This window comes from Cyprinus carpio, chromosome B2 (assembly GCF_018340385.1).
Source record: "Cyprinus carpio isolate SPL01 chromosome B2, ASM1834038v1, whole genome shotgun sequence".
Classification (NCBI taxonomy): domain Eukaryota; kingdom Metazoa; phylum Chordata; class Actinopteri; order Cypriniformes; family Cyprinidae; genus Cyprinus; species Cyprinus carpio.
The window spans coordinates 19,411,760-19,428,310 of NC_056598.1; the positions used below are offsets into that span (position 1 = coordinate 19,411,760).

Consider the following 16,551-nt stretch of genomic DNA (forward strand, 5'->3'; position numbering starts at 1 on the left):
TTGGTTTCTTGTTTGTGTGCTGTCTCAGCAAAATGTTATGCAGAGCTTTGTGTTTTTCTCCAGCTAATTGGTGAAGGGGTAACACCTTGTACGTGAGGGGAGAGGAAGTCTCTCATTTTGTCAAACATCTGGCCCGTATTACTGCTTATATATGGCTAAAGGACACCTACCAGTAAATACATCACTTGCCTTACAAAATATGTGTATGTAGTAGAACATCTTGTAGCAGGTATGTACTAAAAAGAAGATCTTTGTATACTGTTAGCCTAAACATAAAAGTCACCGAGTATAAAAGATCTCTTTATATACAGTACACATGATTTTCAAATGTGGTAATTAGAGATTCCTAAATCTAACTAAATAGGGGATCTTTAATTTTCCAGCAGTACTTGTGCATGATCTTTTATCAAGTGCTATTTCTCAGAACTATTGTCTGTCCTCTAATAAAGTGCAGTCATACTGTTTGAAGATCATTTTGTGAGCTATTTAACTCAGTGGGAAACATTTTACAGTAGTAATTGAGAAATGACATGCACACGCTTATGAAGTTCAATTGCTTGGCTAAAACCCACATTGTTTCTTTTCTTGTGAACTTTTTAAAGAAATTTGAAGATGTGTAAGAGCATATACATGCCTATGAAGCTTGTATTTGGCATTTTATAAGAATCTGCATAGATGTGGACACAGTGTGCTGTTTTAGAGGTGGCATTGTGCTATAGAGAATGATTTATTCTTAGAAAAGAAGCTTATGTCTAAACCCTGCTTCATACCATTTTAAAATAGCAAGGACATTTTATTAAGCATAAGAACAATATGCTGGATATACTAAGGTTGCAAATCCTTGAGTGACAATTTGTCATGTCAAATACAGTCTGCTGTTAAGCCTGACAGAAAATGTGGAGATATTGTGTTGTGGATTTTCTCTTCTAAATCTGAAAACTGACTTGCATGGGGTTGCCATGACTATCACAAGGACCAAGACTGCTTTGAAGGCATAACACAGAAGCTGCCAATGCATAACATAGATTTCTCATGTCACAAAGAGGCTCTTATCTTTTAATGGCTTCATTCAATTCAATTCAATTCAATTTAGTTCAATTCAGTTAAATTCAAGTTTATTTGTATAGCGCTTTTCACGATACAAATCATTGCAAAGCAGCTTTACAGAAAATTAAGTTTCTACAAAATATTTAGTAGTAGCTTATCAGTGGTGACTATGTCAGTTAATGCACATATGGCAGAAATATACAGAAAAATCAATTAAAGACGTAATCTAACAGACAATGAACATTATTAACAGCAATTATTATATGTTGCAATCAAACTTATAGCAAAATTTTGTAATTCTGTATGTTGTTTCAGGGTTGGCATCATCTGAGGTCCTCTGAGGGGTTGGCATCATCTTTTCTTAGTTATTCTGGATCCAAACCGAAGCTTGTGTAAATCCGAGTTTCCACAGGATGTTAATCCCGTGGCAGAAACAGAGAAACAAATATAGATATAATTAGCATAACTGCTGTTCCAACCAAGCAAAATTGATTTGTTTCACCCAAGCTAAAGAATAGTAATGTGCATCTGATCAGATATAACTACAGTCAAAGTTTATGAGATGCATTATTTGAATACTCGGCCAATGAGATGTGTCTTTAATCTAGATTTAAACAGAGAGAGTGTGTCTGAACCCCGAACAATATCAAGAAGGCTATTTCAGAGTTTAGGTGCAAAATGTGAAAAAGCTCTATCTCCTTTAGTGGACTTTGCTATCCTACTGTAGGTACTACCAAAAGTCCAGAGTTTTGTGACCTTAGGGAGCATGATGGATTGTAGCATGGTAGAAGACTAGTTAGGTATGCAGGAGCTAACCAATTAAGAGCCTTATAGGTAAGTAATCATATTTTGTAACTGGAACTTAATAGGTAGCCAGTGCAGAGACTGTAAAATTGGGGTAATATGATCATATTTTCTTTACCTGGTAAGGACTCTAGCTGCTGGATTTTGGACTACCTGTAGCTTGTTTATTGAAGATGCAGGACAACCACCTAGCAGTGCATTACAATAGTCCAGTCTAGAGGTCATGAATGCATGAACTAGCTTTTCTGCATCAGAAACAGGTAACGTTTCGTAGCTTGGCAATGTTTCTAAAGATGGAAGAATGCTGTTTTTGTAACATGGGAAATATGATTTTCAAAAGACAAGTTGCTGTCTAATATAACACCCAAATTTTTGAATGTAGAGGAAGTACAGTAACAGTACACCCGTCTAGTTGCAAATTGTAATCCAAGAGATTCTGTGTACTGTTTTTTGTTCCAATAAGTAATACCTCTGTCTTATCCACATTTAATAGGTAAATTAATCAAATTAATAAGAAAATAATAAATTAATTAAATTGATAAATTATTGGTCATCCAATTTTTAAAATTTTTAAGACACCCTGTTAGCTTAGATAATTTACAAGTTTCATCTGGTCTTGTTGAGATATATAGTTGAGTATCATCAGCATAAGAGTGCAAACTAATCCCGTATTTTCCAATAATATTACCAAGGTGAAACATGTATATTGAAAATAGGACCTAGGACAGATACTTGTGTCACTCCATACTTTACTGGTGATAATTGAGATGACTCCCCGTTTAAATAAACAAAGTGGTAGTGATCAGACAGGTAGGATCAAAAACATCTTAAAGCCTGCCCTTGGATACCTGTATAGTTTTGTAATCTATCTATGAGTATGCCATGATCTACGGTATCGAACGCAGCACTAAGATCAAGAAAAACTAGCAATGAGATGCAGCCTTGGTCTGACACAAGAAGCAAGTCATTTGTAATTTTAACAAGTACAGTTTCTGTGCTATGGTGGTGCCTGAAACCAGAAGGACATCTGGGAAGATCATGTCCTGGGTGCACAGGGCCTGTACAGAAAAACACATGAAGCAGAGGTGGTGGGAGTGTTAGCAGCACACTGTATATATACTTACCCCAGACTTGAGAGCATCAGCTTGGGATGTTTCCAGTGTGGCTATCCGCTCTCTCAGCTTGGCTTGCTTCTCCACCTGGTCGTGGATCTGCTTCTGCACAGACTGCAGCTCGAATGTATCCTCACCTGCACTCAAAGGTAGACACACATCCGCCATTAATGCAAGTAACAGTGAGTAAAACAATGGTAATATGTGTGAATAGCGTATTAGCAATGTAAGCGAGATTTTAATAAATAAAATTAGTGCTAACAAGGCGCTCTGATGTTTTTTGTTGTCAAATACGATAGTGGATATATACACACATTATAGAAAAGAAAATGATGGTGTATAAAACTGATTTTAGGATAAAAATAGATGATAAAGAATTAACTTGACGGAGCTCAAACTCAAAACACGCGGCAGCAACAAACAGGAAGTGACTACACTCATGGTATCCTGTTCTAGAGAAAAATGTTTTTTCATGTTCTTCAGGACTTGTGTCTCCAGTGATTTAATGGTATAACATGGTATCTTCCTTTCACTATGAACATGATTTTCACAGTACCTTTTCTGGTGCTATGATAAACCACAGCATATGCAGTTTGAGATTGCTTTTCAATGTGCTCGACTGAACAACTAGCATTATAAAAAAGTGTCCAAAAATGTCTTGGTTGCCAATTCCTTGTGCACATTAGGAATTATTTAGGTTTAGGAAATAGCTGCTTGCTCAGATTTAATATTATTTTGGATTGTCAAGGCCATTACACTGTATGTGTTTTGTTGTGTTTATACCTAAATCTGTATGTAGATGTCACACCAGACCTTAACAATCTAGACTTTTCCCCCCCTTTTCTTCTTTTTCTTCTTCTTTTTTGTTTGTTTGATGAAACCATAGTTCTGCTTATGGAGGCATTCCAGATGAAAAAAGACAAATCCTTAGTAGACTAATGTGATTACACTATTTTGACAGTTCACTGTGCCCTACTCATCATATTGCCTTTGGATATGTGTAAACCACAAGCAGTAATAGCTTAGCAAGTGTTGCAGAAAGAACCCTAAACGAGAGCAGGATATCACTGCAACGGGACCACAAGTGTGTCGATGCCCCTCTCTTCCCCACTGCCCTCAAAGTTTAATTATTGAGCAGGTCAAAGCTGAAATGAGTACTGTGCCCTTTCATCACAAAAGTGCTTTACACTTTGCTAAAGCCTTGCTTCAGTGCTGGAATAAGCTCAAGATTACACAGGGAGATCATTATTTGGGGCAGACTGCAATGCTTCTTTCTTTCCTCCATCTCTTCCTTTTTTCTTCCTTCTTCCCAGAGCTTGCAGCTGCTGTTTGCTTGAAAAGATGCTCTTGGCTTCTCGATTTTAGTTCTACTCTTCTTTCCGCAGTGCTCAGCAAACTATAAAACTTTAGCAGGGTTTTTTCTGCTAGTAACTCTCAAATATTGCAATTATTTTCTCTGTAGAAAACAACAACAACAAAAAAAAACTGTCTGTTTATTATAAAGACAAAAATAGGGATAAAACTATTTCAGCTAATAAGAAAAAATAATGTTTGAGGAATAATATATAAAATGAATATATATATATATATATATATATATATATATATATATATATATATATATATATATATATATATATATATATATATATATATATATATATATATATATACAGGTGCATCTCAATACATTGGAAAAGTTCGTTTATTTCAGTAATTCAACTCAAATTGTGAAACTCATGTATTAAATAAATTCAATGCACACAGACTGAAGTAGTTTAATTAGTTTAAAGATGATTTTGGCTCACATTTAACAAAAACCCACCAATTCACTATATCAACAAATTAGAATATGGTGACATGCCAATCAGCTAATCAACTCAAAACACCTGCAAAGGTTTCCTGAGCCTTCAAAATGCTCTCTGTGTTTGGTTCACTAGGCTACACAATGATGGGGAAGTCTGCTGATCTGACAGTTGTCCAGAAGACAGTCATTAACACCCTTCACAAGGAGGGTAAGCCACAAACATTCATTGCCAAAGAAGCTGGCTGTTCACAGAGTCCTGTATCCAAGCATGTTAACAGAAAGTTGAGTGGAAGGAAAAAGTGTGGAAGAAAAATATGCACAACCAACCGAGAGAACCGCAGCCTTATGAGTATTGTCAAGCAAAATTGATTCAAGAATTTGAGTGAACTTCACAAGGAATGGACTGAGGCTGGGGTCAAGGCATCAAGAGCCACCACACATAGATGTGTCAAGAAATTTGGCTACAGTTGTTGTTTTCCTCTTGTTAAGCCACTCCTGAGGCATCTTACCTGGGCTAAGGAGATGAAGAACTGGACTGTTGCCCAGTGGTCCAAATGTGGGTGGCTCTTTTCATCCAGTGGCTCTTTTCAGATGAGAGCAAGTTTTGTATTTCATTTGGAAACCAAGGTCCTAGAGTCTGGAGGAAGGGTGGAGAAGCTAATAGTCCAAGTTGCTTGAAGTCCAGTGTTAAGTTTCCACAGTCTGTGATGATTTGGGGTGCTGTGTCATCTGCTGGCGTTGGTCCATTGTGTTTTTTAAAAACCAAAGTCACTGCACCTGTTTACCAAGAAATTCTGGAGCACTTCATGCTTCCTTCTGCTGACCATCTTTTTGAAGATGCTGATTTTATTTTCCAGCAGGATTTGGCACCTGCCCACACTGTCAAAAGCACCAAAAGTTGGTTAAATGACCATGGTGTTGGTGTGCTTAACTGGCCAGCAAACTCACCAGACCTGAACCCCATAGAGAATCTATGATGTATTGTCAAGAGGAAAATGAGAAACAATAGACCAAAAAATGCAGATGAGCTGAAGGCCACTGTCAAAGAAACCTGGACTTTCATACCACCTCAGCAGTGCCACAAACTGATCACCTCCATGCCATGCCGAATTCAGGCAGTAATTACAGCAAGAGGAGCCCCTACCAAGTATTGAATACATGTACATAAATGAACATACTTTCCAGAAGGCCAACAATTTACTAATTTATTATTATTATTATTATTATTAATATTATTGGTCTTATGAAGTATTCTAATTTGTTGAGATTTGGTGGGTTTTTGTTAAATGTGAGCCAAAATCATCACAATTAAAAGAACCAAAGACTTAAACTACTTCAGTCTGTGTGCATTGAATTTATTTAATACACAAGTTTCACGATTTGAGTTGAATTACTGAAATAAATGATCTTTTCCACAACATTCTAATTTATTGAGATGCACCTGTATATAGTGGTGTCAAACGATTAATCACAATTAATCACATCCAAAAAAAAATTTTTGTTTACATAATACATGTGTGTGTGCTTTGTATATTTATTATGTATATTTAAATACACTCACATGCATGTATACATTTAAGAAAAATTTTATATTTATATTTTAAATATATTTTATATAAATATATACATATACATACATGTAAATATTTTCAAAACATATACTGTATGAGTGTTTCTTTATATATACATAATAAACATATGGATGCAATTAATCTTTTGACAACACACACTAACACACGCACACACACACACACATAGAGAGAGAGAGAGAGAGAGACGAGAAGAGGAGAGACAGGAAGAGAGAGAGAGTTAATCTTTTGACAACACACACTAACACACGCACTATCATGGTAAATCTATTGGATGGACTAAGCTAGATGGACTGAGCTGGAATAACATGACCTGACCAGCTACAAATTTCACCAAAACCTCTCTAAAACCAGCCAACACCAGATCAGCATATGAACGCACTTGACTTATTTTAACATATTTTAGCGATTTAATGATTTTAACATATTTTAGCAATTTAATCATTATAGTATAAAACTATAACTAGCAGGAACATGAGTTACATAGCCTGTTAAGAACATAAAGTACTAACATAACAAAAGAAGTAAAAAGAGTGTATAAGTACTTCATAAAACTGTAAATTCATGATAAAATGGCATTTAACTTGATAAAGTAGAAATTATGGCAAACAATTGTATGTTTTAAAGTTGCAGGACTATTGAATGTAGGTCTGGCTAATGGTCGCCCAATGCAACAAGAAAAATCGTTTTTAATGGCTTGAGGTGGAAAAGCCCAATAACGGGCTCCGATGCTGCGCTGTTCCGCCTCTCTCGCTGTCATCACTTAGCCGAGCCGTGTTATGATGACAACAAGAATATTCAGCCGTGGGACGGAGTATATATGAGTCTTAAACCCTGAGTCTTTTGCTTATTTTCACGCAAATAGCTCGATTAGTGTGTAGCCAGCGCATTCCCGGTCCTCCTCTTCCAGCTCCCAGTGTGCCGCTTACCGACTGCCGCAGCCTGACAACCGCTACACAGTCAACGGCAAGATGCTACTACCACACTCCGGTCTGCTTATCGGCGTTCTCTGGATTGTCGTCTTCAGCGCCGCTGGTGTGAAATGTCTGAATGGCGAAGAAGACCAGTCTCAAGACATGGAGTGCAAAATGAAAAGCGTTTCGGTATCCGCTTTGCCGTTTTTGCGAGAGAACGACCTGAGCATCATGCACAGCCCATCGGCCTCCGAGCCCAAGCTGCTATTCTCCGTCAGGAACGATTTTCCGGGCGAGATAGTCGTTGTTGACGACTTGGAAAATACGGAGCTCCCGTATTTTGTATTGGGTGAGTGCTGTTATTTGTTAGCAGTTTAGCATCTCATTAAATATATATGATTGTGACATCTTTTGTGATTACTAATATAAATATCAGTCGCAGCCGCAGGCCTAGTCCAAAACTCAAATAGGTCAGTTCTAGTATGTTCTTTGTCCGGAATAATACCCGGTAAGCTGCAGATATGTGTTATTTATGCTATAGGAAGCATGACGCTCGTTTGTCAGGTTGAGACATACAAACAGATGTTTTTATGATGAATATGCGTTACAAATACAGCTGTGAAAATTAGAGACAGAGAGTCACGGGGTAAAAGTCTTGTGAGAATCTTATGTGTAAACTTGTGTGAAGTTTGTGCCAAAGCTTCACCTTTTTAAAAAATCTGAGAAGAACAAACCAAGCAAACAGCTACAACAAATGTGTGCTTTGATTTGTTTTCTGAAAGAAGTAGACATACAGACAGACAGACAGACAGACAGATAAATAGATATAAACAAAGTTGATAAACTTTGATATAATGTTTAATAATTGTCTGCTGTAAATAGTAGCTTAGTTTAGTAATTATTATGGCATCCTCCTTGCTTTCATTTCAAACATTAACATTTATCTAATATTTTCAATTTAAAAGAGCAACTAAAAAGGTGACAACTGTAGAAATACATCATATTTTGTTTTTTCTTTGTGTGTGTCATATGGTGTATATAAATTGTCCCATTCTGAGTAGATTTTGTGGGTCCAGTAGAAGTACACTGGAAAGTGTTACAGCCCACTTGTAATAATAATAATAATAATAATAATAATAATAATAACAACTATATATATATTTTTTTTTCTTTTTTTTTCTCAAAATTCTATATGTAGGCCTATGTATACACACACACAAACACATACATATATATAGGCTATATATGTATAATTTTTTATCGTCTTCAGACCTCCTAATCTTTTGATCTTAATCTCCAAATTTGTGAACAAGTAACATTTAAATACTATGTATTAACTGAATACTGTGAAAAACTTTTGTCTACATTTGTCAAGCAGCTAGTTTGTATGAGGTGGCACACTGGCTGCTGTCCATGGTGCTGAACACTGCATGCATATCTGCCACTCACTCTGAGGTGCAAAAAAGCAACTTTAAGGAGTGGACAGTTGTATAAGTCATTGCCAGCCAATCAGACATGTAGTGTGAAGTGTCTGTGGCTGTCATAGAAGATGTGCTGGGGTTGACTGTTTATTTGGCACTGCCGTGGCGTTGTGAAAGATGTCATGTTTCTCACTTTAGGCATGTCTGGAAAGAAATGTTAGACAGAAAGTAAACATGGTGAAAAGGCAGATCTTTTTTTAGTTTTCTCTCAGTTGTGACCTTAAAGGTGATATTGGCATTTTTTTTTTAATTATTATTACCTTTGTTTTGGGAGAGAGAAGTTGCTAAGTTGCTACTTCCCTTTTTTGTGTATATAAAATGTATATATGCATAAAACACATTCTAGTTACAATATTTATTGTACTTCATATATAATTAATTCATGATTTAATTTAGGCTTAAATAGTCTAACAAACTTTACAAAGAATGCACCTGGGAGCACACAGTTTGATCCACGTACAGTCATATTTGAATGCATGAGGACCTGCATATTTATAACTAGAAATCCTTAGAGTTTAAAAAATAGTGTCAGCATGCAGAGCTAACCAGGATTTCGGTTTGTTAACAATGTTCGGATGTGACTGCATTTTTAATAGCACAAAGTTCTTAGTAGTCGGGATTTTAATACTTATACTACAGAATTCAAATAAGCTCAGCTCTTTAGAATACATAAAACACTAAAAAATAGCATGCGTCGGCTCTGAAGAAACCTGCTGGTCTTAAAATAGGACAAAATAGAATTTTCTAGGTTTATGAAAACTGGCAAACTTTTTAAACTTTATTGGAACTTTTTATTTTGAATTTGTTAGGTTAAATGTTTAAAATCAGTTTCAAGTTTGCTTATAAACTGACCAAAGTAAACATTCATATTCTAACATGTATGAGGAATGAATTAATTTTAGTAGGATCAGAACTTTGTTGAGTTAAATTGGGACAGGATTTGTTTCTGTCCAGTGGAAACCTGTTTGCAAACCATAATATATATCCCTTGTGCCGTCCCTTTAGCTTTAATAATTCACATTGGACTCAGTGCTTTTTAATTTCCTTCAGACAGACTGCACCTTGCCTTACTTCATAAATCTCACTCTTTCTAGATCGTCTCCTCTGTTCCTTCAGCCTCTGCCTCCCACAATGGTTCTTTGTTTGCATAAGATTGATTGGAATGATCATGGGGAGTAATTTCAAGTTGGTGTTATAAATGTTGCCTAAGGTGTTTGCACGTCCCTCCCTTCGCTCTGTGGTCTTGTTTCCTGATTATAAATGCAGTCTTTACAGAGCCGCCACTGGTCTTTGAACAAGCTATTTTTAATTGGATACATTAGGGTAATTGGTACAGTCTACAAATGCATTCACAAACACACACTCACTTGCTCTTGCACACACACACATTTACTTGAGGTAAACAAATGAGAACACACCAAAGACTTATATTGCCTTTAATAACTTCCAGAGGCATGCAATGGGTGGATGAGTGTGGGCGATGCCCACTCAAAAGGGAAAATCTCTAAAATTAGTGTTTTAGTTTTAAGAATGGCTTTCATTTTTGGCTTTTACATTTTTCTTTAATTGATTATTGGCTAAGTGTCAAACATAGAGGAGGCATTGTTGAGAATCTTTTTATTCAGATGAGTGCAGGCAACACACAGTTTTTTTTTTTTAAACCTACCGAAGTACTGTAATTTGAGTACCTGGGTAAAATTTTTTATTTATTCATATTCTTTAGCTGGCTTATATTTTGTTGTAGTAGTGGCAAGTATAGGATATTACTGATTAAAAATGAATGCATGACTGCAGCTGATGTGTGATAAACCACAGTTTTTAGTAAACATACTGAAGTAACTTCATCATTTACAGGCACATCATCACTGTTCCCTTTCAAACAGTATTTCCCATTGCATGAAACGCTAAAGGGAAAACTCCTGTTTTACTCTCTACTGAAACCTGATTTGTTCACGTTTGTGTACCTGCACAAACCAGTGATGCTTTAGCCTGCCAGAAAGGGCGGAGCCGAACCCTATGTAAGTCGGCTCAGAGCGCCATTCATCAGATCATTCTCCTTCAGCGATGAGGATCATCTCTTCGCTGACTCTGGAAGAAGCAGAGAAGAAGAAGCTGAGGAAGAAGAAGCTCCAGCTTTGCTCGCCACCGCTGAAGACGGACAAGCAGCGAGGATTCCCTGCAGCCATCCAGTGCGTAAAGAGCAAGCCAGAGAGCAAATTTCCTAAAGAGCAAATTTCAGTGCGCATTGTTCGCAAATGTCATGCCGCGAATGTGGCTCATGTAAGGATCCCTTGCATGAGATGGACAGGCACAATGAGTGCATCATCTGTCTCGGCAGGGCCTGCGCTCACTAAAGGCTCATGCTCCTATTGCGAGAGTATGAGTCTTTCCCGTCTCTGCTCGTGGATTGCCTTTTTTCATGAAACAGTCCCCCTCAGTCAGCTGTCCCGTTTCCTTTCTCTCCTAAGGGAAAGAAACAGTGGAGCAGTGGGACCTTCTCAGCGGTTTCGAACGGTGTCACGTCAGCTCATTGCCTGCATGCCCCACCCTCCCTGTGTCTTCTCGTCTTGCCTGTGTGTTTCACACAAGAAGACCAGCACCCCTTTTTGGCTGCAAGCGGCTTGGTCCCTTTTGGTGCATCGATCGCCGACGACTCCATGTCCTTGGCAGTGTCTGATGCAGAAGAGTGGGGAGGTTCCGGTGGAGAGCCCAAATTCCTTCCCCCTTCTCAAACTCTGAAGCCGAAGTCAGACGCTGAACTCATCTGCATCCTTTTGAAGGCAGTAGAGGATCTGGGCCTCGAGTGGTTAGCTCCGGAAGAGCCCGCCCACGGCCTATTAGATGAGTGGTACCTGGCGGGAAGCCGTCAACAGTCCTCTTGCCAATGCCCTGCCCCGTTCTTGCCTGCAGTTCACTACGAGCTCACCAAGACATGATAGCCCCCTACTCGACCTGAGTAAATCCCTCTACAGCAGCAGCTTTTACAACCATTGACATCGCTGATGACCAGGGAGACAGCAAGCTCCCCCCCTCTGGAGGAAGCAGTTGCTGTTCATCTGTGCCCACCATCTGCCCTCAGATTAAAGGCCCACGCAGCACATCCCTCTAAGCCCTGCATGACCACTTCAGCGCTCGCTAATAGGGCTTATGCAGTGGTTGGCGCAAGCAATCGGCAAGACCATGGCCAGTTTGGTGGTGCTGGAGTGCCACCTCTGGTTAAACATCACTGAGATCAGGGACGCTGATAAGATGGCTTTCCTCAACTCACCGGTGTTGACGAAGGGCCTCTTTGGCCCTACTGTTGACCAATTTGCAAAAAGGTTTTCGAAAGGGAACGCTCCGGTTACTGATGTAACCTTGGTTCCCTGAGATAAGGGAATGAGCGTTGCGTCACTTGCCGTGCTATGAGCTGCACACAAATCGATGACTGTAGCTTCAGTCAAATGATCTGAAGAATGGCTCTCTGAGCCGACTTATATAGGAGTTGGCTCCACCCTTCCTGGCCAGGCTAAAGGGCTATAGGTTTGTGCAGCTACACAAACATTTACATGTACATTTAGTCATTTTGCAGATGCTTTTATCCAAAGCGACTTACAATTGGGGGATACATAAAGCGATTCTTCTTAAAGAGGCAAACAGATACAGGAAGTGCTTGTAATACCAAGTTTTAGACATTGTTCAAATAAGTACAAGCTAGAAAGAGAAGGAATAAATAAAGAGAAAGACATTGAAGTCAAGTAGCTTCGAAAGAGATTTCAGTTTTCAGCTGTTACTTGAAAATTTTCAGGGATTCCACATTCCAGATAGGGGTGGGAAGATCATTCCACCAGCCAGGAATGGTAAACGAGAATGATCTGGAAAGTGATTTTGAGCCTCTCTATGATGGTACCATGAGGCGTTGCTCACTAGCGGATCTCAGACTTCTGGAGGGGATGTAGATTTGTAGTAGTGAGTGGAAGTAGGCAGCTGCTGAGCCTGTGGCTGTTCTATATGCAAGCATCAATATCTTGAACTTGATGCGAGCCAGTGCAAGGAGATAAAGAGATGTGTAACATGGGCTCTTTTGGGCTTGTTGAAGATCAGTCGTGCTGCTGCATTCTGAATCATTTGTAGAGATTTGATTGTGCTTGATGGAATTCCAGCCAGAAGAGCATTGCAGTAGTCCAGCCTAGAAATGACAAGGGCCTGGACAAGAAGTTGTGCAGCATCCTCCATTAGAAAGGGCCTGATCTTTCAGTGCAATTTCTGTGCAATGCAAACCTGCAAGATCGAGCAGTCTTTGCAATGTGGTCTTTGAAGGTCAGCTGGTCATCAAAGGTTACACCAAGATTTCTGACTGAAGTTGAAGGCGACTGTTTTTTTAAAACATGAAAAAAAAAAAAACATTCTTCAGTACAGAGTAAAACAGGAGTTTTCCCCTTAGCATTTCATGCAACGCTCATTCCCTTACATCAGTAACCAGAGCGTTTTTTACTATGAACAATTTTGTCCTCACTTCTTTTTCACAGGAATTATAAAGCAGGAGTTTTTATTTTGTTAATGTGTGATGTCATGAGCAAATTTTTATGAAAGCTTACCAAGGCTGCATTTGTTTAATCTAAATGCAGTAAAAACAGAAAAAATGTGAAATATTATTACAATTTAACATCACTGTTTTTTTAAAAAAATATATAATTTATAAAGTAATTTATATATGTGATTGCAAAGCTGAATTTTCAGCAGCCATTACTCAAGTTTTGAGTGCCAAATGATTCTTCAGAAATCTTTATTGTAGCCTGATTTGGTGCTTAAGAAACTATTATTAATATCAATATAATATTTTTTTTCCTCAGGATTTTATTATTTGAAATCATTTTTTTGTAATAATGTTAAAGGAGACATATTATGCCCCTTTTTAGAATATGTAGCCTAATACAGTAGCATACCATGGGGTTTCAGTCAGGGCCTTCAGTAAGCAACTAACTGCATACCCTTACACATCTATCTTACACATCTCTGTAACAGCTAACGTAGCCATATGCATATAATTCGCATTACACAGGCTCTCAACAACATTGACAGGTGATCAACAATTTCAACAGTAGGCTAGATTAGGGTGGGTTAAATGCAGAGTAAATTTCCCTGCATGGATCAGTAAAAGTAGTCCACCAATACACGGATCACTATGAGCATTCACGTCACTCTAAAATTATGACGCTCCCACAGTAGCAAAAGTGTACAAATGCTGGAAATCCACAAACCACACCACAGTATTATCAACCACCATGTACACCTCCATAACAATGTGCATGATTCAATACTCATCAAATAATAAAGCACTCACCTGTCACTTTTATAGAAAATCTGTGCATCTGTCATTCCATTAGGGGTGGGAATCTTTAGTCACCTCACTATCCGATCTGATTCCGATTCTGGGAGTCACTATCCGATTCCAGAATGATTCTTGATCTACTCCCCCGACACAAATAATCAGTGAGGAACTCATAGCTCAACAATAAACCATGAGAAAACCTTTTCAACAATGTAAACTTGCAGCAGAACACATTAATATTGTTATTTTAAATTTGCTAATTTATAATTATTATTATTAGTCTCAGTTCTGCAGCTGTTACGGATGGGATGATTTATTTATTTATTTATTTATTCATTTGCTTGAATTAGGATTACATTATAATTTCATTATTATTTGTCCCATTTCTATCTTAGCAATTTAGCATTTTTAAGCTTTTTAAAATGGCAAATTGTTTATGACATATGTGATTATTTATTAGGTATATATTTATGATTAATATCAATAATAAATTAATAAATAGAGCCTAACATTAATAATAATATATTAATTTATTTTTCTAATCATGTCTAAAAATATAATAATTATGTCTACCAAGCTCTGATAATGTATGGAATATAATATTAACAGACTATCCTAATGTTAATAAAACAATAGGCCTATACCTTTAGAGCAGGGGTGCCCAAACTCGGGCCTGGAGGGCCGGTGTCCTGCAGAGTTTAGCTCCAACTTATCTCAACACACCTGCCAGGAAGTTTCTAGCATGCCTACTAAGACCTTGATTAGCTGGTTTAGGTGTGTTTGATTAGGGTTGGAGCTAAACTCTGCAGGAAACTGGCCCTCCAGGAGAGAGAATCGCGATGCATCGATCCATCAATTTTTTTCTCCCACTGCTAGCTGTTAACCACTCATAGTTGCTATCTTTGAAATGGCACACAAACCCTTTGTTAGTGAACCTTTATTAAGTTTGAGTAGTTTATCCTTTCTCAGTTATTCAGTAAACTACTGATATAAGATTTTCTGAGTGCACACGTACAGAAAGCGGTTGTCACATCATGTGAGTACTAAACTAAGTTCTCATTCACACACAAGTTTACGTTAAAAACACACAAGTTACAAAAACAGTCGGTTATGTCTATGAAGGTAAACAGCTGGGATTGCATGTTTATTTTAGATCTGTGTGGCAGCAGCAACTTACAGTAAATAAATCATACTTGGTTACTAATGTAACCTCGGTTCCCTGAGATACGGGAATGAGTACTGTGTCTGCTAAAAGACGCTATGGGGAAAAACTCATTTTTTTTCCCCTGAACTGAAGCCTTATTCAGTCACGCAGTGAAACTGCACGGCCATCAATTCATGCAGTGGATAGAAACGAACCAATTGCTCGGCAGCGGTGCTGCACGAACCTATGGCTGCGAAGCCCACCAGAGTCTGCCAGAATGGGCGGGGCCTCTGGCTATATAAACAGCCACTTTGCCATATGATTCAGGTTACTTCAACTGAAGCAATGACTGAGTCGTGCAGCCTTTTTAGCATGGCACAGTACGCAGTACTCGTTCCCGTATCTCAGGGAACCAAGGTTACGTTAGTAACCGAGTACGTTCCCTTTCGATACTTCACTTGTTCTGCGTTTGCTTAAAGATGCTATGGGAAACCAGTTCAATCACGCCGTGCTAAGAAGGGGAATGACCAAGCAATCATACTTGACACTAGGGCCAAGATATGACAATAGTAACCAGGTTGCAGAATAAACTCAGTGAGGTCATGTCTAAACTAGTTAGATCACCCTGGCTCGCACAGCCTCAGCACCAATGGTATTTGCGAGAGGATCTGTTTCAGCGTGATCATTCTGAAACGACATCTCATGAGAGCGTGATTCAGACATCTTAGATCAAGGATGGGGTGAAGGCCGCCGTCCTTTTTGTAATGGCTGTAAAACCCTGAGTCGTGTTGAGCTGGGGAAACAATCTCTATGGCTCCTTTCACCAGCAGATTTGTTACTTCGGCGCTGAGAACATGAGCATCCTTGCTGTGTACTGAAGTGGTGACCACTCCATTGAAGCGTGGGGATCTTCGTGTGAACTGGAGGAAATAGCCGTGTGTTATTATCCCCATAACCCATTCTGACACTCCGGGAATGGCTTGCCATTGTCTGGCCCAGATGAACAGAGGTTGGATTGGTTAGAGTGCTTGGTCGCTGTGTGGGGACACAGTACTTGTGAGTGATGTGAGAGGAAAACTGCTCATTTTTTGAAAAGGTGTGTGTTTTATTTCTCATGCTATCACAGCGCTTTGCTGTTTGGGCACTAGAATGGGCCCAGCATTTACAGCAAACACAGCTCTGTCAGCACCTGGAACTGAACAAGGTGGCCGGCAATACACACGGGGCAGTTTGGGGGGAGGTCCGGTCGTGGCGAGACTTAGTCCCCTCCTCTTTCTGGCCTCTGGATCAGGATGATGGTGGCGGCGCAGGATCCAGCACTTCCTTGGGCCGGGGTCCCTGG

General features: G+C 38.8%; 1 protein-coding gene across 1 annotated transcript in view; it reads left to right on the forward strand.

Annotated features, from left to right (window-relative positions):
* The first annotated feature begins 7,046 nt into the window (after positions 1-7,046).
* LOC109056344 (astrotactin-1-like) overlaps positions 7,047-16,551 on the forward strand; it is a 228,090-nt gene continuing 218,585 nt past the window's right edge. The window contains exon 1 of the mRNA XM_042719157.1: positions 7,047-7,622. Coding sequence (XP_042575091.1) covers positions 7,331-7,622 — 292 coding nt within the window. The 5' untranslated portion in view covers positions 7,047-7,330. The remainder of the gene's footprint in view (positions 7,623-16,551) is intronic.